The 24,691-nt window shown below is 42.1% G+C and overlaps 1 protein-coding gene across 2 annotated transcripts in view; it reads right to left on the bottom strand.

The window, feature by feature from the left end:
- Positions 1-24,691, bottom strand: part of OXNAD1 (oxidoreductase NAD binding domain containing 1) — a 251,075-nt gene that overhangs the window by 56,939 nt on the left and 169,445 nt on the right. For both annotated transcript variants that reach the window (XM_053714207.1, XM_053714208.1), the window contains exon 6: positions 10,927-11,068. In XM_053714207.1, the coding sequence (XP_053570182.1) occupies positions 10,927-11,068 (142 nt within the window). The remainder of the gene's footprint in view (positions 1-10,926; positions 11,069-24,691) is intronic.

The raw sequence follows: 24,691 nt of genomic DNA, 5'->3' as shown, positions 1-24,691 counted from the left end.
CTCAAAGGTAGCTTCCATGGTGGAGCCGATGACATATTCACCAGGTCTGCATACCAAGTCCTGCGTGGCCACGCAGGAGCTATCAAGATCACCGAAGCCCTCTCCTGATTGATCCTGGCTACCAGCCTGGGAATGAGAGGAAACGGTGGGAATACATAAGCTAGGTTGAAGGTCCAAGGTGCTACAAGTGCATCTACTAGAGTCGCCTTGGGATCCCTGGATCTGGACCCGTAGCAAGGAACCTTGAAGTTCTGACGAGACGCCATCAGATCCATGTCTGGAATGCCCCATAATTGAGTTATTTGGGCAAAGATTTCCGGATGGAGTTCCCACTCCCCCGGATGGAATGTCTGACGACTCAGAAAATCCGCTTCCCAATTTTCCACTCCTGGGATGTGGATTGCAGACAAGTGGCAGGAGTGATCCTCCGCCCATTGAATTATTTTGGTCACTTCTTCCATCGCCAGGGAACTCCTTGTTCCCCCCTGATGATTGATATATGCAACAGTCGTCATGTTGTCTGATTGAAACCTTATGAATTTGACCTTTGCTAGATGAGGCCAAGCTTTGAGAGCATTGAATATCGCTCTCAGTTCCAGAATGTTTATCGACAGAAGAGATTCTTCCCGAGACCATAGACCCTGAGCTTTCAGGGGTTCCCAGACCGCGCCCCAGCCCACCAGACTGGCGTCGGTCGTGACAATGACCCACTCTGGTCTGCGGAAGCTCATTCCCTGTGACAGATTGTCCAGGGTCAGCCACCAACGGAGTGAATCTCTGGTCTTTTGATCTACTTGAATCGTCGGAGACAAGTCTGTATAATCCCCATTCCACTGTCTGAGCATGCACAGTTGTAATGGTCTTAGATGAATTCGTGCAAAAGGAACTATGTCCATTGCTGCAACCATCAATCCAATTACTTCCATGCACTGCGCTATGGAAGGACGAAGAACAGAATGAAGTACTTGACAAGAGCTTAGAATTTTTGATTTTCTGACCCCTGTCAGAAAAATCCTCATTTCTAAGGAATCTATTATTGTTCCCAAGAAGGGAACTCTTGTTGACGGGGACAGAGAACTTTTTTCTTTGTTCACCTTCCATCCGTGAGATCTGAGAAAGGCTAGGACGATGTCCGTATGAGCCTTTGCTTTTGACAGAGACGACGCTTGAATCAGGATGTCGTCCAAGTAAGGTACTACTGCAATGCCCCTTGGTCTTAGAACCGCTAGAAGGGACCCTAGTACCTTTGTGAAAATCCTTGGAGCAGTGGCTAATCCGAATGGAAGTGCCACAAACTGGTAATGCTTGTCCAGAAAAGCGAACCTTAGGAACTGATGATGTTCCTTGTGGATAGGAATATGTAGGTACGCATCCTTTAAATCCACGGCAGTCATAAATTGATTTTCCTGGATAGTAGGTAGGATCGTTCGAATAGTTTCCATTTTGAACGATGGAACCTTGAGAAATTTGTTTAGGATCTTGAGATCCAAAATTGGTCTGAATGTTCCCTCTTTTTTGGGAACTATGAACAGGTTGGAATAAAAACCCATCCCTTGTTCTCTTATTGGAACTGGATGAATCACTCCCATCTTTAACAGGTCTTCTACACAATGTAAGAATGCCTGTCTTTTTATTTGGTTTGAAGATAATTGAGACCTGTGGAACCTTCCCCTTGGGGGTAGTTCCTTGAATTCCAGGAGATAACCTTGAGAAACTATTTCTAGCGCCCAAGGATCCTGAACATCTCTTGCCCAAGCCTGAGCAAAGAGAGAAAGTCTGCCCCCCACCAGATCCGGTCCCGGATCGGGGGCCATCCCTTCATGCTGTTTTGGTAGCAGTGGTAGGCTTCTTGGCCTGCTTACTCTTGTTCCAGCCTTGCATTGGTCTCCAGGCTGGTTTGGGTTGTGAAGTATTACCCTCTTGCTTAGAAGATGTAGAATTAGAGGCTGGTCCGTTTCTGCGAAAGGGACGAAAATTAGGCTTATTTTTAGCCTTAAAAGACCTATCCTGTGGGAGGGCGTGGCCCTTTCCCCCAGTGATGTCTGAAATAATCTCTTTCAAATCAGGTCCAAATAATGTTTTACCCTTGAAAGGGATGTTAAGCAATTTTGTCTTGGAAGACACATCCGCTGACCAAGACTTTAGCCAAAGCGCTCTGCGCGCCACGATAGCAAACCCTGAATTTTTCGCCGCTAATCTAGCTAATTGCAAAGCGGCATCTAAAATAAAAGAGTTAGCCAATTTAAGTGCTTGAACTCTGTCCATAACCTCCTCATACTAAGATTCTTTATTGAGCGACTTTTCTAGTTCCTCGAACCAGAAACACGCTGCCGTAGTGACAGGAACAATGCATGAAATTGGTTGTAGAAGGTAACCTTGCTGAACAAAAATCTTTTTAAGCAAACCCTCTAATTTTTTATCCATAGGATCTTTGAAAGCACAACTATCTTCGATAGGAATAGTAGTGCGTTTGTTTAGAGTAGAAACCGCCCCCTCGACCTTGGGGACTGTCTGCCATAAGTCCTTTCTGGGGTCGACTATAGGAAATAATTTCTTAAATATAGGGGGGGGGACAAAAGGTATGCCGGGCCTTTCCCACTCTTTATTTACTATGTCCGCCACCCGCTTGGGTATAGGAAAAGCGTCGGGGGGCACTGGAACCTCTAGGAACTTGTCCATCTTACATAATTTCTCTGGAATGACCAAATTGTCACAATCATCCAGAGTAGATAATACCTCCTTAAGCAGTGCGCGGAGATGTTCTAATTAAAATTTAAATGTCACAACATCAGGTTCAGCTTGTTGGGAAATTTTTCCTGAATCTGAAATTTCTCCCTCAGACAAAACCTCCCTCATGGCCCCTTCAGATTGGTGTGAGGGTATGTCAGAACAGTTATCATCAGCGTCCTCTTGCTCTACAGTGTTTAAAACAGAGCAATCGCGCTTTCTCTGATAAGTAGGCATTTTGGATAAAATGTTTGCTATAGAGTTATCCATTACAGCCGTTAATTGTTGCATGGTAATAAGAATTGGCGCACTAGATGTACTAGGGGCCTCTTGTGTGGGCAAAACTGGTGTAGACACAGAAGGGGATGATGTAGTATCATGTTTACTCCCCTCATTTGAGGAATCATCTTGGGCAATATCATTATCTGTGGCATTGCTGTCCCTACTTTGTTTGGACACTATGGCACAATTATCACATAAATTTAAATAGGGAGACACCTTGGCTTTCATACATATAGAACATAGCTTATCTGATGGTACAGACATGTTAAACAGGCTTAAACTTGTCAACAAAGCACAAAAAACGTTTTAAAATAAAACCGTTACTGTCACTTTAAATTTCAAACTGAAAATACTTTATTACTGAATATGTGAAAAAGTATGAAGGAATTGTTCAAAATTCACCAAAATTTCACCACAGTGTCTTAAAGCATTAAAAGTATTGCTTTAAGTATTAACCCTTAAATTAACGGAACCGGAGCCGTTTTTACATTTAACCCCTATACAGTCCCAGCTATATGCTTTGCTGAGACCCAACCAAGCCCAGAGGGGAATACGATACCAAATGATGCCTTCTATAAGCTTTTTCAGTGATTCTTAGCTCCTCACACATGCATCTGCATGCCTTGCTCTCCAAAAACAACTGCGCATTAGTGGCGCGAAAATGAGGCTCTGTCTATAACTAGAAAAGGCCCCCATCTGAAAAAGGTGTCCAACACAGTGCCTGCCGTTTTTCTAAACAATCCCCAAGATTATAATAACCATTAATAGTTAGAATCTGCAAAATATGCCTAGCAAAGCAATCGTTTTAGCCCAGAAAAATGTCTACCAGTTTTTTAAGCCCTTATGAAGCCCTTTATTCTTTTATTTAACTAAGAAAATGGCTTACCAGTCCCCATAAGGGGAAATGACAGCCTTCCAGCATTACATAGTCTTGTTAGAAATATGGCCAGTCATACCTTAAGCAGAAAAGTCTGCCAACTGTTTCCCCCAACTGAAGTTACTTCATCTCAACAGTCCTGTGTGGAAACAGCAATCGATTTTAGTAACTTCTGCTAAAATCATCTTCCTCTTACAAACAGAAATCTTCATCTTTTTTCTGTTTCAGAGTAAATAGTACATACCAGCACTATTTTAAAATAACAAACACTTGATTGAAGAATAAAAACTACATTTAAACACCAAAAAACTCTTAACCATCTCCGTGGAGATGTTGCCTGTGCAACGGCAAAGAGAATGACTGGGGTGGGCGGAGCCTAGGAGGGATCATGTGACCAGCTTTGCTGGGACTCTTTGCCATTTCCTGTTGGGGAAGAGAATATCCCACAAGTAAGGATGACGCCGTGGACCGGACACACCTATGTTGGAGAAACATAAGTTTATTTAAAGGGATACGAAAAACAGCCTGTTTCATTGTTGTAATTAAAAAAGCATCAAGCAGTGGTTATATTTAATAGAAATCATTGCAATATGTATTCACTACTTTAAAAAGATTTTTCTTTTTATTTATGTTTTTACTTCATTTATAAAGGGGCCATTACTTTCTGTCAAAACCCCACAAGACGACTGTGGTCTCTATAAGAAGGAAAATGATCAGCTTTTCCTTTCCTTGCTAGGAGACATTTTCTCTAGCTGTTGTCAGTTTATTACCCATGCTCAGTAGTGGACATTTACTGTAAAAAGTGGGTGCCATGTTGCATTTTTGCAGAAAATTAGTATTTATATCTACATCCAAGTTATGATCTTTCTTTGCTGTTTTTTTGGCGCTGGACAGAGAGATGGGACAAACAATTCCTAATTGATGCTTTCAGAAGAAACTTTAGGGAGGAAAGAGTAGTTTGTTCTTAAAACTGCTTTTCCCTGATAAAAAAAATCAGGTAAGGAGAATCACAAGATAGAGCAGAAGCTCAGATGCTCTTCTGGGTGAGGAAATGGCTAAGAGAAAGAGAACCTTTCAAGACAAAAGTTGAATGCTCAGGCTATGCATCGGTTCAAATGGCTGAGACAGAAGAAAAGCTCAAAACCAAATTAAGGTTTTACAGAGGGGAAGCAAGTCTGATAACAGGTCTTATCCTGACCAAATCTTGAACAAAAGCTTGAAAGTCAGGAAGTTACAAAATCTGAGCTTTAATCGTAATTCTTAGTGTCAAAATAGGAAAGGAAAACTTTCCTGACTTTATGATAAATATACCTCCTGATTCAAAGACCATTCACCAGCGTTAAGGTACTGATGACTGAGGAATTTCGCTTCCTAATTGTTCACACCCAGAACGTGAATGCTGAAATCATGCAATGTAAACATTCTGCTCAAATCAGAATACAGAACACCTCTTTCATTGCTAAGGTATTTTGAATACCACCTTGGTGATTGAAGTAAGTCTTAAGTTTGACATTGTCTAACTGAAACCACAGAAAAGACTCCAGTCTTAACAGAGACAAACTCTGAAGAGCCCTGAAGATTACAGGAAACTCTAAGAAGTTGAGCTGAATCCTCGCCACACGAAAAGACCAAACTCCCTGCACATTCTAAGAAACCTAGACTGCACCTCAACCTAGCAAGCTGATGTCCACAGTAAATACTACCCAATTCAGATAAATCAAGATTGGTGAGTCTCTCACCAAGTTAGGGAATGTCTTGTCTCGAAGTCTACAAAGATCTTTGAGACAGACTGTTGAAATCTACATTCCACTGTTGCAACATTTGAAGTTACAAAGAACGTAAGTGGTATCTTTCAAAAGGAATGGCCTCTGAAGCCATTACCTTGAGACCAACTACTTCCATGCATTAAAGCAGTGTAGGAAGAAGAGTTTGATGAAGTAGAGCACAGGGTATGCGCAATTTGAGTTTGCGAGCATCTGTGAGCGATAATCTCACTGTTACAGAGTTTATGATGAAGCCCAGAAAGGCCTCTCTGGTATGTGGCAGCAAATAGCTTTTCAGGAGGTTGATTTTCCAACCATGGGAACGAAGGAACTGAAGAAACTGTGTTTGCATGTTTCTGAGCCATATGAAAAAAGTAACCTGTACCAGAGTGTATTCTAGGTAAGGCGCTACTGCTGAGCAGAACACATTGGTAATGCCTGCTTAGAAAGGCAAATCTGAGAAATTGTGTGTGATCCCTGTGAACAGGGATATGCAAATAGGCATTTTTAAAGCCCAAGGTAGATTTAAATGGACCCTTCTGCAATAAAGGTAATATAGTGCAAAACATTTCCATTTTAAAGTTATAACTTTCAGAAATGTGTTCAGAGTTTTGAGATTCAAAGTCAGCCTGTAAGTAACTTCTTTCTTTGGAACAATGAAAAAGGCTTGAATAGAACTTCTGAGTCTGCCCCCCCCCCCCCCACCAAAAAGGTTCGTAGTAACCCCTTCTATAACTTCTATGTTTGTTACACACATGCCAAGAAAGCTCTGATCTTTAAATGATCTTTGGAACAGGAGGAATCTTCCTCAAGGAGGGCGAGACCAAAAGCCTTTGTGGTACCCCTAGGAAATTATGTTCAGTACCCAACAAGCTTGAACAGTCTGCCCCCCCCCCACCAGAAGTAAGTCTGGGTTGGGGGAGCTGCACCTTCATGCTGATTTGGAGGAAGGGATGGGCTTAAGACAAGAGAAACCAGGCTATCACGTGGACTTGAGGATTCTGATTTTTGAGACACTAAAGAGAAGGATCTTTGTGTTTTAGAATGACAAAAAGAGCTTAATCCTTCCCATAGCTTTTTTGACTTGTGGCATTGAGTGTAGCAATAATGGCATCCAGTCCAGGTCAAAACAAGATCTTTCCCTGAAATGGGAAAAATAAGTCTGCCTTTGCATATTATATCAGCAAACCATGACTTCAGCCATAAGGCTCTTCTAACCAGAACAGTCATAGAGGCTGTATTGCATGAGCTAAATCTCAAATTAAATTTCTTGTAGTCTTGACCAACTTCAAACAATCCTGAATTTTGTCAAGGGAAGGTTCTTGGGAAATAAGGTCAGAGATGTCACACTATACTGCAGTAGCTGCAGATATGAAGACTACACTAACAGCTGGAAAAAACATATAGCTTGGAAGCTAAAAGGATCTCCTGAGGAAACCTTACTGTTTCCTATCCATCAGATCCTTAAAAATGAGGAACTGGTAGTCATCCTAGTCAAATGGATATAGCACTCTCCATCTTTGGAATATTCTCTCATAGCTCCAATTTTTCTGAGAGTAAAGGAAACATGTTTTTGTATTTGGTTAAAGGGAACAAAGGAAATGTCTGGTTTGTTCCATTCCTTGATTATTAGCTCAGAAATTCCATCAGGAACCAGAAAGCTAGATAACCTTTTTTTGAGGATGCCTTAAAGATTTTTTCAATCTTTTTCACAGATTGTACTCCTGGAGGGTACATGATAAGTCACTTCTTAGGGATGTCCCAGATGAGCCCAGTGCTTGTGAAGGGTTCTCTTCTGTCCTTAGCATTCATTTGCGTTTAACTGGTGGAGGCATCAGTTGTGAAATTGCAGAGTAAATGTACTCTTTTAAGTTAGGAAACAACTTTGTAGAACGGTCAATGGGATAAAACCCTGGTGGGTAATAGCAGTAGATTGGTTACAAAGCTGAGTAGGGGACACACCAACACTTTCTGACATAGCAAACACATATGAGAAGGGGTTAAATTACCAGTAGTTTTGCCCTTCAAATGGATCAGTGTTATGTCTTAAGACTTTAGCTGCACTAGTTTGCTCCATAATGATTTAGAATAGTAAGGACAGGCAAGAATCTAAAATTAGATAGCAGCACAGGAATACAGTATAATAGGCGCAGAAATGGTTAACACCCTCAGGGGACAAACAAATGTTGGCACAATGTAAGACTGAAATCCCTGTGAGGAAATCAGAAAAAGTGGGTACTGTCTCTTTAAGAGAAAAACATTTTAAAATATAAAAAAATAAGAGATTGAGTCAATAAAGGGTTAAATAAATATACATTTATGCAAAACTCTAGTTATTAAGGATGTTTACAACTCTAATAGTTTAAGACCAAATTGCAGTGTGTCATCAAATATGGCCACCGTATGTGAGGAAAAGGAGTAAACAGAGCACAGTTTTGGCAGGAAAAAGTGAAGTCCCTGAGCTCTGCACAGAAGCTCAGAAACGTCTGAAAATAAGCTCCCAAAATGTTCCTGAACATATGAGAGCCTGCTGAAAATGAGGACCAGAACTCTGGTATGTCCTGAATACCTTAAATATAGTTAAAGAGACAGTACCTCAATTTTTTGTTGGACTGTAAATATGCAGAAGTGCCAAAAACTGAATGTAGTGTAATCTGGTGAATGTAACCATGTGCCTAGGCTATGTGGATCATGTGTACATGTTCATGCTAATAGCCTTTGGGCTATGTGAGTGCAAGTACTAACTTACCTGTCAGCACTCCTGAGTATAATGCACTGACAAAAGATCTACGGAAGGAGTACTCCAACTAGGCCAACAGGAGGAGGCTGCAGGACCAGTCACAGCGAGACCTGTGGCAGGCAAGTGACAAACTCATGCAGGAGAATTACTCTCACTGCCAATGTACTTCCTTTACACCCCTCTGTCCTATTCCCAGTTCTCTGAGGGGGATATTGAGTATCACATTAGTTTCAGAACCCCTTTTAATTGAAGTGTAGATCAGCACTTGAAGTTTCTCCAACTTACAGGCGCAAGTGACCACTCATTTAAAATGGTAGACTTCCCTCTTTCAAATGAGGGGTCACTTGTCCCTCTAGCCCAAACAGGGGGGAGATAGGGTCTCGGTTAGCGCCCCCTCCCACTCAGGTTAAAAGCATATTTAATGCTGCTGTAGGTAATTGCCGTTTTTGCCCAAAGAGGGGGGGAGATAGAAGCTCCATTAGAGCCCCCTCTCCCTAAGCCTGAACAATATTTTCAATGCTGCTGTAGGTAATCGCAGTTTTTATGGAGAACACTCCCAGGGGAATGCTAGTCCTCATTGGAAAATGAGGGGTCACTGGTCCTTGTAAGTAGCCTGGGGGCTAAGATACAGGCTTCTAAAGCCCTCTTCCCCAGCCCCCTGGTTACCTGTCTCTCACTGCTAGCTTCGGCACTAGGCCCACCCCTTGTGATGTCACTACGGAGCTGGTGGTGAAATCACAAGGCCTACAGGAATGAGACAGAGATGGAAAAAGGGGTTGCAGTATCCTTTTCCCATCTGCAGTGCGGGGTCCCCAGGATCTGGATCAGAAGGAAGACCCCATGGATAACATACCTGTGTTAGTCATCAGCACTGCAGGAGAGATGTGCAGGACAAGGAAGCCTCATCACAGAAGCTCAGAAACGTCTGAAAATAAGCTCCCAAAATGTTCCTGAACATATGAGAGCCTGCTGAAAATGAGGACCAGAACTCTGGTATGTCCTGAATACCTTAAAAATAGTTAAAGAGACAGTACCTCAATTTTTTGTTGGACTGTAAATATGCAGAAGTGCCAAAAACTGAATGTAGTGTTATCTGGTGAATGTAACCATGTGCCTAGGCTATGTGGATCATGTGTACATGTTCATGCTAATAGCCTTTGGGCTATGTGAGTGCAAGTACTAACTTACCTGTCAGCACTCCTGAGTATAATGCACTGACAAAAGATCTACGGAAGGAGTACTCCGTAGATCTGAAAATAAGCTCCCAAAATGTTCCTGAACATATGAGAGCCTGCTGAAAATGAGGACCAGAACTCTGGTATGTCCTGAATACCTTAAAAATAGTTAAAGAGACAGTACCTCAATTTTTTGTTGGACTGTAAATATGCAGAAGTGCCAAAAACTGAATGTAGTGTTATCTGGTGAATGTAACCATGTGCCTAGGCTATGTGGATCATGTGTACATGTTCATGCTAATAGCCTTTGGGCTATGTGAGTGCAAGTACTAACTTACCTGTCAGCACTCCTGAGTATAATGCACTGACAAAAGATCTACGGAAGGAGTACTCCAACTAGGCCAACAGGAGGAGGCTGCAGGACCAGTCACAGCGAGACCTGTGGCAGGCAAGTGACAAACTCATGCAGGAGAATTACTCTCACTGCCAATGTACTTCCTTTACACCCCTCTGTCCTATTCCCAGTTCTCTGAGGGGGATATTGAGTATCACATTAGTTTCAGAACCCCTTTCAATTAAAGTGTAGATCAGCACTTGAAGTTTCTCCAACTTACAGGCGCAAGTGACCACTCATTTAAAATGGTAGACTTCCCTCTTTCAAATGAAGGGTCACTTGTCCCTCTAGCCCAAACAGGGGGGAGATAGGGTCTCGGTTAGCGCCCCCTCCCACTCAGGTTAAAAGCATATTTAATGCTGCTGTAGGTAATTGCCGTTTTTGCCCAAAGAGGGGGGGAGATAGAAGCTCCATTAGAGCCCCCTCTCCCTAAGCCTGAACAATATTTTCAATGCTGCTGTAGGTAATCGCAGTTTTTATGGAGAACACTCCCAGGGGAATGCTAGTCCTCATTGGAAAATGAGGGGTCACTGGTCCTTGTAAGTAGCCTGGGGGCTAAGATACAGGCTTCTAAAGCCCACTTCCCCAGCCCCCTGGTTACCTGTCTCTCACTGCTAGCTTCGGCACTAGGCCCACCCCTTGTGAAGTCACTACGGAGCTGGTGGTGAAATCACAAGGCCTACAGGAAAGAGACAGAGATGGAAAAAGGGGTTGCAGTATCCTTTTCCCATCTGCAGTGCGGGGTCCCCAGGATCTGGATCAGAAGGAAGACCCCATGGATAACATACCTGTGTTAGTCATCAGCACTGCAGGAGAGATGTGCAGGACAAGGAAGCCTCATCATAAACAAAGAGGTTAATAAAGACATCTTTATTATTATTATTATTATCATCTTATTTAGGGATCTTAAATAGGAATAAAAATAGAAATATAATTAATGTTTACATGGAACAAAAATGTTTAAATACCTGTGTATGGACCCAGTGAGCAGGAGGATGGAGATTGTACTTTACAGCAAGTTCTAATACCCCTTCTCTTTCTAGAAGTCCAGGACTTGAACAGATAGAAAACCCTCCGACTTTAGGAACACCAGGTATAAAAAAGTCTACCCTATAAATAACAAAATAGTAAATCTTAAATATTTTTATAAGTAATTTCGTAAAGAAGAAAATATTTCAGCCAATATATTTAGGTATATTTTTTATTTGAAATAAATACAGAAAAGAGAAATTGCTGTTCACTGTAATGTTTATTACACAGCAAATAAGCTTCTTAAATGTACACAAAATAATCCCTTATTAATGTGATTAAATAAAAATGGACTTCATATGATTAGTACAAGATGCAACTATCGAACTAACCCAAGAAAATAAAATTACAAAAGGTGGCCAAAACCCTTATTTGAATTCACCACAATGATACTCACCGACAAAAAACTACTAAAAAACTACTAAACTAATTGCCAAAAGCGATTGGCAATTAAGAATAATAGCAGTATATTCCACAAAATATTTTTTTACCCACATTTTTTTTTTTTGGTAAATCATTTTTATTGGTGTTTTAAACAAACGAACCAAACAATACAGAAAACACTACAATAACGTGTCTGTTACAGCATTTTTGTTTCAGTAAACGAAATTGTCATAAGTTTGTTTTTAGTCCTTTTGGAGTTGAGGTCCTCCCATTGCCATCCAGGAAATTAAAAGTAAGCTAAGAGGAAAAAATAATACAGTATAAAGCAAAACATTTCCTTCTATCTTGCCACAATGGTTTGTCTCAGGTCTGAGCCATAAACACAGGTTTGGTGGAGTCCCACAGGAATTTAATGTCTAAAAAAGTGTCAAGTCTTTGGGTTTTGAAGAAGCCGTATTCTTCTAGTACTAATGTGTCGTCAGTGTGGGCTAATATTTCCTTCCATGTGGGGGCTGCTGAGCTCTTCCACTTTCTAGCAATTAGTGTTTTAGCCGAATTGATGATGAATTGCAATAGACGCTGGCGTAAATAGTCTACTTTCTTAGGCAATAGATTCAGTATTGCTATGGTAGGAGTGAGTTGAAAGGGGGAGTTAAGAATAATTTGTATCAGGGATTCTACGTGAAGCCAAAAGGGGTGTATAACGGGACAGTCCCACCACATGTGTAGCATTGTTCCTTTTTGCTCACAACCCCTCCAGCATTTGTCTGAGGTGGTGGGGTATATACTTTTTAACCTAGTGGGTGTCAGGTACCATCTTGATAAAACTCTATAATTCAGTTCTATCATCTTTGTTGAGGTAGATGATATTTTGGTGTAGCGGAAGATGTGTTTCCATGTCTGCCTGTCTAATTCAGTTTTCAGTTCTAAATGCCATTTGTTCGTAAAAGTCGGTAAGTCTGTTGTGTGTTGAGCCAGTAAGAGGGACTTGGCTAGTGATAGAGGGTGTCTAAGTGTATTATGAGTCATGCAGCTTGTTTCAAAGGGTGTTAATGGTCTAGTCCAGTCCGGACTGTGTTCAGATGTGTCCAGTAGGTGTGTTAGTTGTTTGTGTTTAAGCCAACTAGAAAATGCCCCGTTCAGGTATTGTTGTAGGTCTTGGCGCGATTTCACTCTTTTGCCTGTCAACAGTTTATGTAGAGGAATTGTGTATCCTACTTCTAGGTGTGATGATGTGGGCTTTGTGAAATCTAAACCTCCTAGAAACTCAGCATTTGGAGACATAGGCGACATAGGGGATCTATAGGTGGAAATGTGAGGATGGGTTTTAATGATTCTGTTCCAGTTTTCAAAAAGACTACTGTAGAGGGGGTATATGCTTTTTGTGTCACTTCTATAGGATGGAGGTAGCCAACACAGGGTTCCAGCGTTCGGGATTTGTAAAATATGTGAATCTATAGACACCCAGGCTTTTGTCATAGAGTTCCTGTGCCAGTCGAGTATTCTCTGGAGACTAATCGCCTTATAGTAGACGTCTAGACAGGGGAGTCCCAATCCACCCTCTCCCTGCTGCCTGTACAGTGTTGTTTTGCTAACTCTTGGTCTAACCGAGCCCCATACATATTTGTTTAGGATGGTCTGGAGTCTACAAAGGAACGGAGTGGGAATCTTAATAGGAACTGCCTGCATGATGTATAGGATTCTGGGTAACGTGGTCATCTTTAGCGTCTGGATTCTGCCCCACCAGGAGAAGGGTTTTTTGGACCACAAATTTAGTTCTGTTTGTGTGGACTTGAGTAAGTTTGAATAGTTAAGTTGGAATAATAGTCTGTGGTTTGGAGTAAGATGGATTCCTAGGTATTTTAATGCAGCGGTTTGTAATTTATAGGGAGTCCGGCTTACAAGTATATCTAGCTCAGCTTTAGGGAGATTAATATTCATCAATTCAGATTTGGTGTAGTTTACAGAAAAGTAGGAAAGGTCTCCAAACTTTTTAAATTCGCGTGTGACTGCTTCCAGAGAGGTAAGTGGAGAGGCGAGAGACAAGAGGACATCGTCTGCATAAAGTGACACTTTGTAATTGTTGCCCCCTAAAGGTATCCCTACTATTTGCTCGTTTTCTCTAATACGTGCTGCCAACATTTCAATGCTGAGGACAAACAATATGGGGGAAAGAGGGCAACCCTGTCTTGTCCCATTACTTATGTTAAGGGTATCTGAAAGGAGGCCGTTTATCCTAACTTTTGCAGTTGGTGAGAGGTACAGTGCCCCAATTCTATTGATTATTGTGGTCCCAAACCCGAATTTTTGCAATGTGGAGAAAAGAAAATCCCAATTTAGGCGGTCAAAAGCCTTTTCGGCATCTGTGGATAGGAAGACCGTTTTAATGTTGTTGGCTTTTGCGTATTCCATCAGCTGGAGTGCCCTGATAGTATTGTCCCTTGCCTCTCTCCCCCCCACAAACCCCGTCTGGTCAGCGTGTATGAGTGTTGGTAAGATCGGGTTTATGCGTGATGCTATAATTTTGGCTAGGATTTTAAGATCAGTATTTAAAAGCGAAATGGGCCTAAAATTCGGTGGGGAATCTTGATCTTTTCCTGCTTTAGGGATTACTGATATATGTGCCTCTTTCATTAGCATTGGAAGATGTCCTTCCTCATCTAAAGTGTGAAACAGGGACAAGAGGGGTGCGACTAGTAGATCTTTAAATGTTTTATAATATTTATTTGTAAGGCCGTCCGGACCAGGGCTTTTCCCTGCTGGTAGGTCTGATATGGCTTTCAGAATTTCATGTGCAGTAATCGGTGAATCTAGGCTCTGCTTTTGTTCTTCGGAGAGCGAGGGGACTGATATCGAATCTAAGTAGGCTATTATATCTTGCTTATTCGGGGGAGGTGTAGAAGTCGATAAGTTATAAATATGTTCATAATATTTCCTAAAAGTTTCAGCAATATTTGGGCTATCATGGATTGTACGTCCATCTGTATCTTTAATAGAATATATATGGTTCGTTGAAGCTTTCTTACGTAGGGCTCTAGCTAACAAGGGGCCAGAACTATTGCCTCCGTGAAAATATACTTTTTTAAGGGCGAGGGCTCTTTTATGGGCAGCTCTTTGTAAATAGTTGTTGACTGCACTCCTAGCAGCCGTTAGGTTATCTAGCGTTGTGTCGCTGCCGGGGTTAAGTTTATGCGCGCTCTCTGCAAGTTGCAAATGTCGAGTGAGGTTAGTGTATTCTGAGTTTTGGGCCCTTCTTTTCCTGGCGCTGAGCTGTATAAAGCTGCCCCTAACCACTGCTTTATGGGCTTCCCATAACGTGCTAATGTTGTCTACAGAATTAGTATTGTGTTCAAAATATTCTTCTATTGTTTGTTTAAGTTTTGTGACTAAATCTGGATCATGTAATAATGAGTCATCTAGTCTCCATACAGTGTGTCGTAAAGGTTTATTTATCCAGTCTAGTTCTAGACTAATCGTCGAATGATCTGTCCATGCAGCCGTATAGAATTCTGTATGTGATGCTAATGTCATGGTATTATGATCTACTAGAAAATAGTCTATCCTTGAAAAGGATCTCTGTGTATGTGAGTAATGTGTGAATTCTTTTTTCTGTGGATGTTGCAGTCAGATATCAACTAAGGTGTTTTCTCGTAGGCAGTCAGTTATACTTTGAGGGTTGTAGTTACTACAGGTCTTTTTGTTGGAGGAACTATCCATCTTTAGGTTTAGTAACACGTTTAAGTCACCCCCTACCACCACCGCACCTGATTGTAGTTCTAATATTTTATTGCTGGCTCTTCTTAGGAATTTAAGCTGGCCTGTGTTAGGGGCATACAAGCACACAAGGGTTACCTGCGTGTTGAAGAGAAGTCCTGTAAGGATTAGGATTCTCCCCTCTGGATCTTCAAATTTAGTATTAAGTTGGAAATGAGTATTTTTATGGAATAGGATGCCTACCCCTGATACTTTCTTTAGGGGATGGGAGTTAAAAAACCCTACAGGGTAATCTGGGGACGAAAATCTTGGTGGGTCTCGCCCCAAAAAATGGGTCTCCTGAACGAAGACTATGTCTCCTTCATGCTTCCTAAAGTGGTTTAAGGCAATTGACCTCTTAGTGGGTGAGTTAAGGCCCCTACAATTTTGTGATAAGAATTTAAGTTGGTGTAAGGGCATGTTTAATGTTGGTAAGTGATGTAGCGTTGAAGAGGAGCTTGGGATGGAATAAAGGGTACCTTATATAATAGCAGAGTAGTCCTGTTGACGGGATAAGGTGGTCAGGAGCGTCATGAGAGGGCATGTGGGTTATATCGTGAGGTGAAGAGTTCTTTTGAACCCTATCAGTGTTATTCTTTCTGTGTACATGGCAGACCCGGACTGAGTGGCATAAGCTAACTTCTGTATCTGTGATGACAAAAATCATTATTGTACATGCAGTAACAAACATAATAGACAAAACAATGACTAACAAGAAATAAGAAACAAGAAACAAACATTGAGCCAGGCTGTAGAGCGCCGTGGCTGTATGGGGGAAAATGAACATGAAACCGAAAACAGTTTAGCTAGGGAGTGTTTGAAACATTCATATAATAGATGGTATAGCCTATTTTCTGTACATTTACCCTAGGGTATACTATATTTCTTCATATAGTAGCTATGCAAACCTCCTAATGGGGTAAATAAAGGGTATTTATTCAACTAATCAACCTGTAAATAATATAGCCAATTAAAACTATAATTAGTAATAACTTCAATATAACCTGTGAGGTCACACTAAAGTCAATCAAAAAATTGTCTCACAGAGCTCTAAAATTACTCTCCAGTATGTTGCTTGTACTCCTTCAAGTGTCCTTCATGGAAGAGGAAGAAGGTGTGGGTGGAATTCTCTGTCTCTTTCTGTTAACCCTCTGCCATTGTGAGCGTTGGGGTTGAGGTGGGTGGGAATCATCCATGTGTGGTGGATTCTTGTCAATGCATCTTGGCATATTAGGGGTTGGGATGCGTAGAGCTGTGCAAAACTCCTCCAAATCTCCTGGATCTTTATATGTGATTATTTTGTTGTCTTTATTAACTCTAATACTAAATGGGTAACCCCACCGGTATTGGATGGCATGGTCACGTAAATGTTCTGTTAAGTATTTTGCCTCTCTTCTGTTGGCAAGGGTAACCGGGCTTAAGTCTGCATATATCTGAATCTGCTTCCCCTCAAAAGTGATAGGGGAGATTTTCCTGGCTGCTTGGGCTATCAGCTCCTTGTCCTGGTATTTGTGGAATTTTAAAACAATGTCTCTGGGAGGCTCCGAATCTTTTGGTCTAGGCCTCAAGGCCCTGTGGGCCCTATCTAATTGAAGAGGTAAGGAAGTGGAGTCGTTTGTCAGGAATTTGAACAAATTCTGTAGGTATTGAGGTATATGCTCTCCTGTAATGCTCTCTGGCACTCCTCTGATTCGCAGATTTTGCCTCCTTCCTCTGTTATCCAAGTCTTCAAGCTGGCTTTTAAGCTGTTGTAGTTGGATGTCATGAATGGAGAGGCATCGGGAGTGTTCATCTATAGTGTTATTAGTATCATTAGCCTGCTCCTCTAAGTATTCCATTCTTTCTCCAAGCTCTGCTATTTCTTTTTTGACTTCTGCAAGTCCGTCCTTTAGAATTTTCCCCACATGTTGAATCAGTGCGGTGAAGTCTTCCTTAGTTGGTAAAGAATTGATGTCTGCTTTAGTAAGTGGAGCATTATGGCTATCCGGAATCTCAGCAGAGTTTACATTCGTGGTGGAATCTTGCTCAGAATCTGTGTCTGGGCCTTGTGATGGGCTTAGCGCCTTAAAATAAGTGTTAAGTTTGGACACCGTGTTAGAAGGAGTTTTCGGCATTTTATCCCCTTTTACTTGTCTTCTGGCTGCCATGTGGGCTGATTTCTGAAGCTGTAAGGTATAGTTAAAGGAGATTAGATGGTTGTGGCGTGTGGGCAAGGTACGTAATGTAATACCAGCAGTACTGCACGCGGGGTTATTGGCGTTTTGGCCTTTAGGCTCTACAGAATGTGAAGTTCGTTAGAAGAGCTTGTAAGTCGCAAGCTCAGTTAGCCCTCACTAGTAATGTGGCTAGCAAATGTTATGATGCTTTATTTTTAGGCAAATGTGCATATGCGATTATGCTCCTCTGTTGTTCGTGCGCCCTGCGCACTTCTTATAGTGAGGCCTGCAGTGGTGGCTTATCTGTTGCCGTATGCTTTTCTGGGTATCTCAGCGTCTAAATAGTATGTTAAGTTCGGTGCGGTGAGTGCTTAATTACCTCAAAGAGGGTCTCATCTACAGCGATCCGCCCGGTAGTCGTTGTTTTAAGGCCCAGACCGGCTGATGTCGGTACTTTCCGTTGGTTTCTGTGAGCTTGAACTTAGGGCCAATGCTGAGTCCCAAATATCGCTTAAATTGTGCCACTGGCAGACGTGCTGTGTAACGGAGCAGGTTTGAGTATGTTTCTCTTAGCTTGGCATACTTTATAGGTGCTCCCTAGCTTCACTTAACACGGAGCTCAGTTTAGTTGCGACCGTCCATGTCGGCAGTCGGCTCCGCCCCCCTTTTTACCCACATTTTTAAACTTTTGTCACTCTGAGGTTCATTGAGGAAGCTTCATTCAGAGAACACTATCAAAGGCCAAGACACTGCCCTGGTTAAAATGTACATTAATCTTTTTCTAATGATAGGTCAAAGTTCTCAATCACCATTGAAAATCTGATTTCTATGGTAACCACAACTTTAATTCTAGTCAATGGTACTGTCAATAATTATTTTAAAAAAAGTCAAACTAAAAATGTATACAACATTCTTTAAAGGATACACTTTGACTAAATAAATTAACAGATAAGTTCTGAGCAATGTGGAAGGAAATCAAAAACAACTAAAAGACTGAATTGATTATCTATGTCATGTCCAGGATTGAACCCAGGTCTCCTGCCTCAAAGTCCTGTTTTTCACTGAACTACTGGTGGGGTTTGGCAGTGGTAGTTATATGAAGTCTTGCTGCATACAATGTCTGGCTCTCTCTGGCTACAACAAACTCCTAACTGTAAGTTGTTCTATAATTATCAGACACTATTTAAACCTGCTTGGCTAGACACTACCTGCCGTGACATTGAGCATTCTCACTGCTTATGCCTCCGTCTGATAGCTTGAAAGCTTGCTGTTCACCTATCCTGATTCTTTGATTTAACTTGTTATCTGACTTCTCTTTTCGATTTCCCTTTTTTCTTGTTTATAGTGAAGATTAATTATGGCACCTGGCTTTTTTTGCCTTCTTATTTTGTGCTGCTACGGCCTGTCTGGTTCTGACCCTGGCTATACCTGACTAGTCTTTATCTGTTGATTTTGCTCTATGCTTTGTTTCCAGACTTGTGCTCTAGTGGCACCTGCACCTTAGTCTTGTGTTTCTGCAGTGACAGTATCCTGCCTATAGTTCTCCTTCCTGCTGAACTAATAAGCTGCCTTGTGCTCCTGCGGAACCAGTATCCTGTTCAAGTCAGCGACAGAGTCTGGTGTTGTGTTCCAGCCATTGCAAATACCCAGCTCCATGTTGCACCCCAACACTCCCATGATTCCAAGTCAAAGCCTGCCTTCCTGTGGTATCAGTCACACCCTGTTTTCCTGTGGTACCTATCACAGCCTGCCCTGTGTTTCAGCTGGCGCCAGTGTTCTGCCTTTTACTCCAGTGGTGACGGTATCTAGCTCCCTGTCACAACCCTGTAATCCTGAGACACCTATCTTCTTCGCATCTGGTCATAGACTAGTCTACTTAATCCTGTTCCAGTGTCAGATTAGATCCTTCTGTACCTCAGTAAATTTAATAAACGTTATCGCTTCCACTGTTGACATCACGCCAAATGGCAAACCTGTTTCTCTAATGAGCTCCACTCGCCTGACCTCACAACAAACATGACAAATAAGATGCAATACTACATTATCTAAATGATAAAAACATAAGGAAAGAAAAAAAGCAGCACAGAGGAGCAGATGTATGTATAACTGTCTTAAAAGTAAGAAATGTAAATGTGAAACTTATCTTAAAGGTTCCAAAGGAGGCTCCATGAGTTCAATAGTCAAAAAGAAAATCATATAGAGGATAGATGGATAGATAACATGTTTTTGTACTCTGCAAATGAAACAGTGTCTGGAAACGGGGGGGGGGGATTTGAACTTCTAAGGCACTACCAATAAAGTTTTTCAGGAAAACAAAGTAAACTATGACAGGAAAGCAGAAACATCATGCTTCATAAAAAGTGTTAATAAATGTATTCCTTGGATCTGAAATATCTGACTTGTTCAATCTGTGACACACAGGTGCCGGCCTATCAAAAGAAAAGGTCTCAAATTTTGGATGATAAAGTAGACCTGTCCCATACAGATCCTACTAAGGAAGAAGCACCCAAATGCCATATACAACAGGGCTCTGTTAAAGAGACATCAAAATTAAATTAAACTTAAAGGTACATTCTACTTACAAAATGTGATGGTTTAAAAATATAGATAATCCATTCAATCCCTTTATTACCCATTCCCCAGTTTTGCATAACCAACAGCGTTACATTAATACACTTTTTAGTTTTGTGATTACCTTCTATTTAACTAAATAAAGACAAAGAAACTGGCACTAGTATATAGGTGATCCAAGGGAATAATAAACTACACTAATGTGAGTTTGGTGCTGACCCCTAAAATAAATTAGAGAACTGAGAAATTAGTAAGAGAACCCAAGTAGGAGTTTGAATAGCACTCTTCCTTATAATTGTAACAGTAATTGTAGGAAACAAAGTACCCTTAGGAGTAAAACAGTGTACCCTGTTAAAGGTGTAATAGATAAAATATAACTTTTAATACTTAAGAGTAAAATTCAGAGGAAAACACCTCTGCAAAAACAGAATTTATGCTTACCTGATAAATTTCTTTCTCTTGTGATGTATCGAGTCTACGGATTCATCCAATACTTGTGGGATATTCTCCTTCCCAACAGGAAGTGGCAAAGAGAGCACCCACAGCAGAGCTGTCTCCTCCCCTAACTCCACCGCCCAGACATTTGACCGAAGGCTAGGAAGAAAAAAGGAGAAACTATAGGGTGCAGAGGTGACTGAAGTTTTATAATAAAAAATACTACCTGTCTTAATTAGACAGGGCAGGCCGTGGACTCGATACATCGCAAGAGAAAGAAATTTATCAGGTAAGCATAAATTCTGTTTTCTCTTGCAAGATGTATCGAGTCCACAGATTCATCCAATACTTGTGGGATACCAATACCAAAGCTTTAGGACACGGATGAAGGGAGGGACAAGACAGGTACCTAAACGGAAGGCACCACTGCTTGTAGAACCTTTCTCCCAAAAATAGCCTCCGAAGAAGCAAAAGTATAAAATTTGGAAAAAGTATGAAGCGAAGACCAAGTTGACGCCTTACAAATCTGTTCAACAGAAGCCTCATTTTTAAAAGCCCATGTGGAAGCCACCGCTCTAGTAGAGTGAGCAGTAATCCTTTCAGGAGGCTGCTGGCCAGCAGTCTCATAAGTCAAACGGGTGATGCTTTCAGCCAGAAAGAAAGAGAGGTTGCCGTAGCCTTTTGACCTCTCCGCTTTCCAGAATAGACAACAAACAATGAAGATGTTTGAAGGAAATCTTTAGTTGCTTGTAAGTAGAACTTTAAAGCACAAACCACATCTAAGTTGTGCAACAGACGTTCCTTCTTGGAAGAAGGATTAGGACACAGAGAAGGAACAACAATTTCCTGATTGATATTCCTATTAGAAACAACCTTAGGAAGAAATCCAGGTTTGGTACGCAAAACCACCTTATCCGCATGGAAAACAAGATAAGGTGAGTCACACTGTAAAGCAGATAACTCAGAAACTCTTCGAGCCGAAGAGATAGCTACTAAAAACAGAACCTTCCAAGATAAGAGCTTAATATCTATGCAATGCATAGGTTCAAACGGAACCCCTTGAAGAACTTTAAGAACCAAATTTAAACTCCATGGCGGAGCAACAGGTTTAAACACAGGATTGATTCTAACTAAAGCCTGACAAAACACCTGAACGTCTGGAACATTCGCCAGACTCTTGTGTAAAAGGATAGACAAAGCAGATATTTGTCCCTTTAAGGAACTAGCAGATAATCCCTTCTCCAATCCTTCTTGGAGAAAAGGTAATAGCCTAGGAATCCTGATCTTACTCCATGAGTAACCCTTGGAATCACACCAGTAAAGATATTTACGCCATATCTTATGATAGATTTTTCTGGTGACAAGCTTTCGAGCCTGAATCAAGGTATCAATGACCGATTCAGAGAAACCACGCTTTGCTAAAATCAAGCGTTCAATCTCCAAGCAGTCAGACGCAGAGAAAGTAGGTTTGGATGCTTGAATGGACCTTGAAGCAGAAGGTCCTGCCTCAGCGGCAGAGTCCATGGTGGGACGGATGACATGTCCACCAGGTCTGCATACCAAGTCCTGCGTGGCCACGCAGGTGCTATCAAAATCACTGAAGCTCTCTCCTGCTTGATTCTGGCACTCAGACGAGGAAGGAGAGGGAATGGTGGAAACACATAGGCCAGGTTGAAGGACCAGGGCACTGCTAGAGCATCTATCAGCGCTGCCTTGGGATCCCTTGACCTGGACCCGTAACAAGGAAGCTCGGCGTTCTGGCGAGACGCCATCAGATCCAATTCTGGTGTGCCCCATAGCCGAATCAGTTGGGCAAACACCTCCGGATGGAGCTCCCACTCCCCCGGATGAAAAGTCTGACGACTTAGGAAATCCGCCTCCCAGTTCTCTACCCCTGGGATATGGATTGCTGAAAGATGGCAAGAGTGAGTCTCTGCCCATCGGATTATTTCGGAAACTTCTATCATCGCTAGAGAACTCCTTGTTCCCCCTTGATGATTGATATAAGCTACAGTTGTGATGTTGTCCGACTGAAATCTGATGAATTTGGCCGCAGCCAGTTGAGGCCACGCCTGAAGCGCATTGAATACCGCTCTCAGTTCCAGAATGTTTATCGGGAGGAGAGTCTCCTCTTGAGACCATAACCCCTGAGCTTTCAGAGAGTTCCAGACTGCACCCCAGCCCAGCAGGCTGGCATCTGTCGTAACTATGACCCACTCTGGTCTGTGGAAACACATTCCCCGAGACAAGTGAACCTGAGATAACCACCAGAGAAAAGAATCTCTGGTCTCCTGATCCAGATCTATCTGAGGAGATAAATCTGCATAATCCCCATTCCACTGGTCGAGCATGCATAGTTGCAGTGGTCTGTGGTGTAAGCGAGCAAATGGAACTATGTCCATTGCCGCTACCATTAGTCCGATTACCTCCATACACTGAGCCACTGACGGCCGAGGAATGGAATGAAGAGCTCGGCAGGTGTTTACGAGTTTTAATTTCCTGAATATTTTCATTTCTACCGAGTCTATCAGAGTTCCTAGGAAGGAAACTCTTGTAAGAGGGAAGAGAGAACTCTTTTTTATGTTCACCTTCCACCCATGAGATATCAGAAAAGCCAACACGATGTCCGTGTGAGACTTGGATAGTTGGAAAGTTGACGCTTGTATTAAGATGTCGTCTAGATAAGGCGACACTGCTATGCCTCGCGGTCTTAGAACCGCTAGAAGGGACCCTAGCACTTTTGTGAAAATTCTGGGAGCCGTGGCCAACCCGAAGGGAAGGGCCACGAACTGGTAATGTTTGTCCAGAAAGGTGAACCTGAGAAATCGGTGATGATCTCTGTGGATAGGGATGTGCAGATATGCATCCTTTAAGTCCACGGTGGTCATATATTGACCCTCCTAGATCAGTGGCAGAATAGTCCGAATAGTCTCCATCTTGAAGGACGGGACTCTGAGGAATTTGTTTAGGATCTTGAAATCCAAGATTGGTCTGAAAGTTCCTTCTTTTTTGGGAACCACAAACAGCTTGGAGTAAAACCCTTGCCCCTGTTCCGCTCTTGGAACTGGGTGAATCACTCCCATGGTATGTAGGTCTTCTACACAGCGTAAGAACGCCTCTCTCTTTGTCTGGTTTGCAGACAATTGAGAAATGTGAAATCTCCCCCTTGGGGGGGGGGGGGGAATCTTTGAAGTCCAGAAGATATCCCTGGGAAACAATTTCTAAAGCCCAGGAATCGTGAACATCTCTCGCCCAAGCCTGAGCGAAGAGAGAGAGTCTGCCCCCTACTAGATCCGGTCCCGGATCGGGGGCTACCCCTTCATGCTGTCTTGGAGGCAGCTGCAGACTTCTTGGCCTGTTTACCCTTATTCCAGGCCTGGTTAGGTCTCCAGACTGACTTGGATTGAGCAAAATCCCCATCTTGCTTTGCAGCAGGGGAAGCTGAAGTGGGACCACTCTTGAAGTTTCAAAAGGACTGAAAATTATTTTGCTTGGTCTTTATTTTATTTGTTTTATCCTGAGGGAGGGTATGGCCCTTCCCTCCAGTGATGTCTGAAATAATTTCCTTCAGTTCAGGCCCGAATAGGGTCTTTCCTTTGAAAGGGATGGTCAAAAGCTTTGATTTTGACGACACATCAGCTGACCAGGACTTAAGCCATAACGCTCTACGCGCTAAAATGGCAAAACCTGAATTTTTTGCCGCTAATTTAGCCAGTTGAAAAGCGGCATCTGTAATGAAAGAATTAGCCAGTTTAAGAGCCTTAATTCTATCCAGAATATCATCTAATGGGGTCTCCCCCTGGAGAGCCTCTTCTAGAGCCTCAAACCAAAAAGCAGCTGCAGTAGTTACAGGAACAATGCATGCAATAGGTTAGAAAAGAAAACCTTGATGAACAAAAATTTTCTTTAGGAGACCCTCTAATTTTTTATCCATAGGATCTTTGAAAGCACAACTGTCTTCAATAGGTATAGTTGTACGCTTAGCTAGTGTAGAAATAGCTCCCTCCACCTTAGGGACTGTCTGCCACGAGTCCCGTATGGTGTCAGATATGGGAAACATTTTCTTAAAAGTAGGAGGGGGAGCGAACGGTATACCTGGTCTATCCCACTCCTTAGAAACAATATCCACAATCTTCTTAGGGACTGGAAAAACATCAGTGTAAACAGGAACCTCTAAGTATTTGTCCATTTTATACAATTTCTCTGGAACCACAATAGGGTCACAATCAACCAATACCTCCCTGAGCAACAAGCGGAGGTGTTCTAGCTTGAATTTAAAGGCTGTCATATCAGAGTCTGTCTGAGGGAGCGTCTTTCCTGAATCAGAAATCTCTTCCTCAGACAGCAAATCCCTCATCGCCACCTCAGAACATTGTGAGGGAATATCAGATATGGCTATTAAAGC

This window comes from Bombina bombina, chromosome 5 (assembly GCF_027579735.1).
Source record: "Bombina bombina isolate aBomBom1 chromosome 5, aBomBom1.pri, whole genome shotgun sequence".
Lineage (NCBI taxonomy): Eukaryota > Metazoa > Chordata > Amphibia > Anura > Bombinatoridae > Bombina > Bombina bombina.
This window is presented reverse-complemented; position numbering and strand designations above follow the sequence as displayed.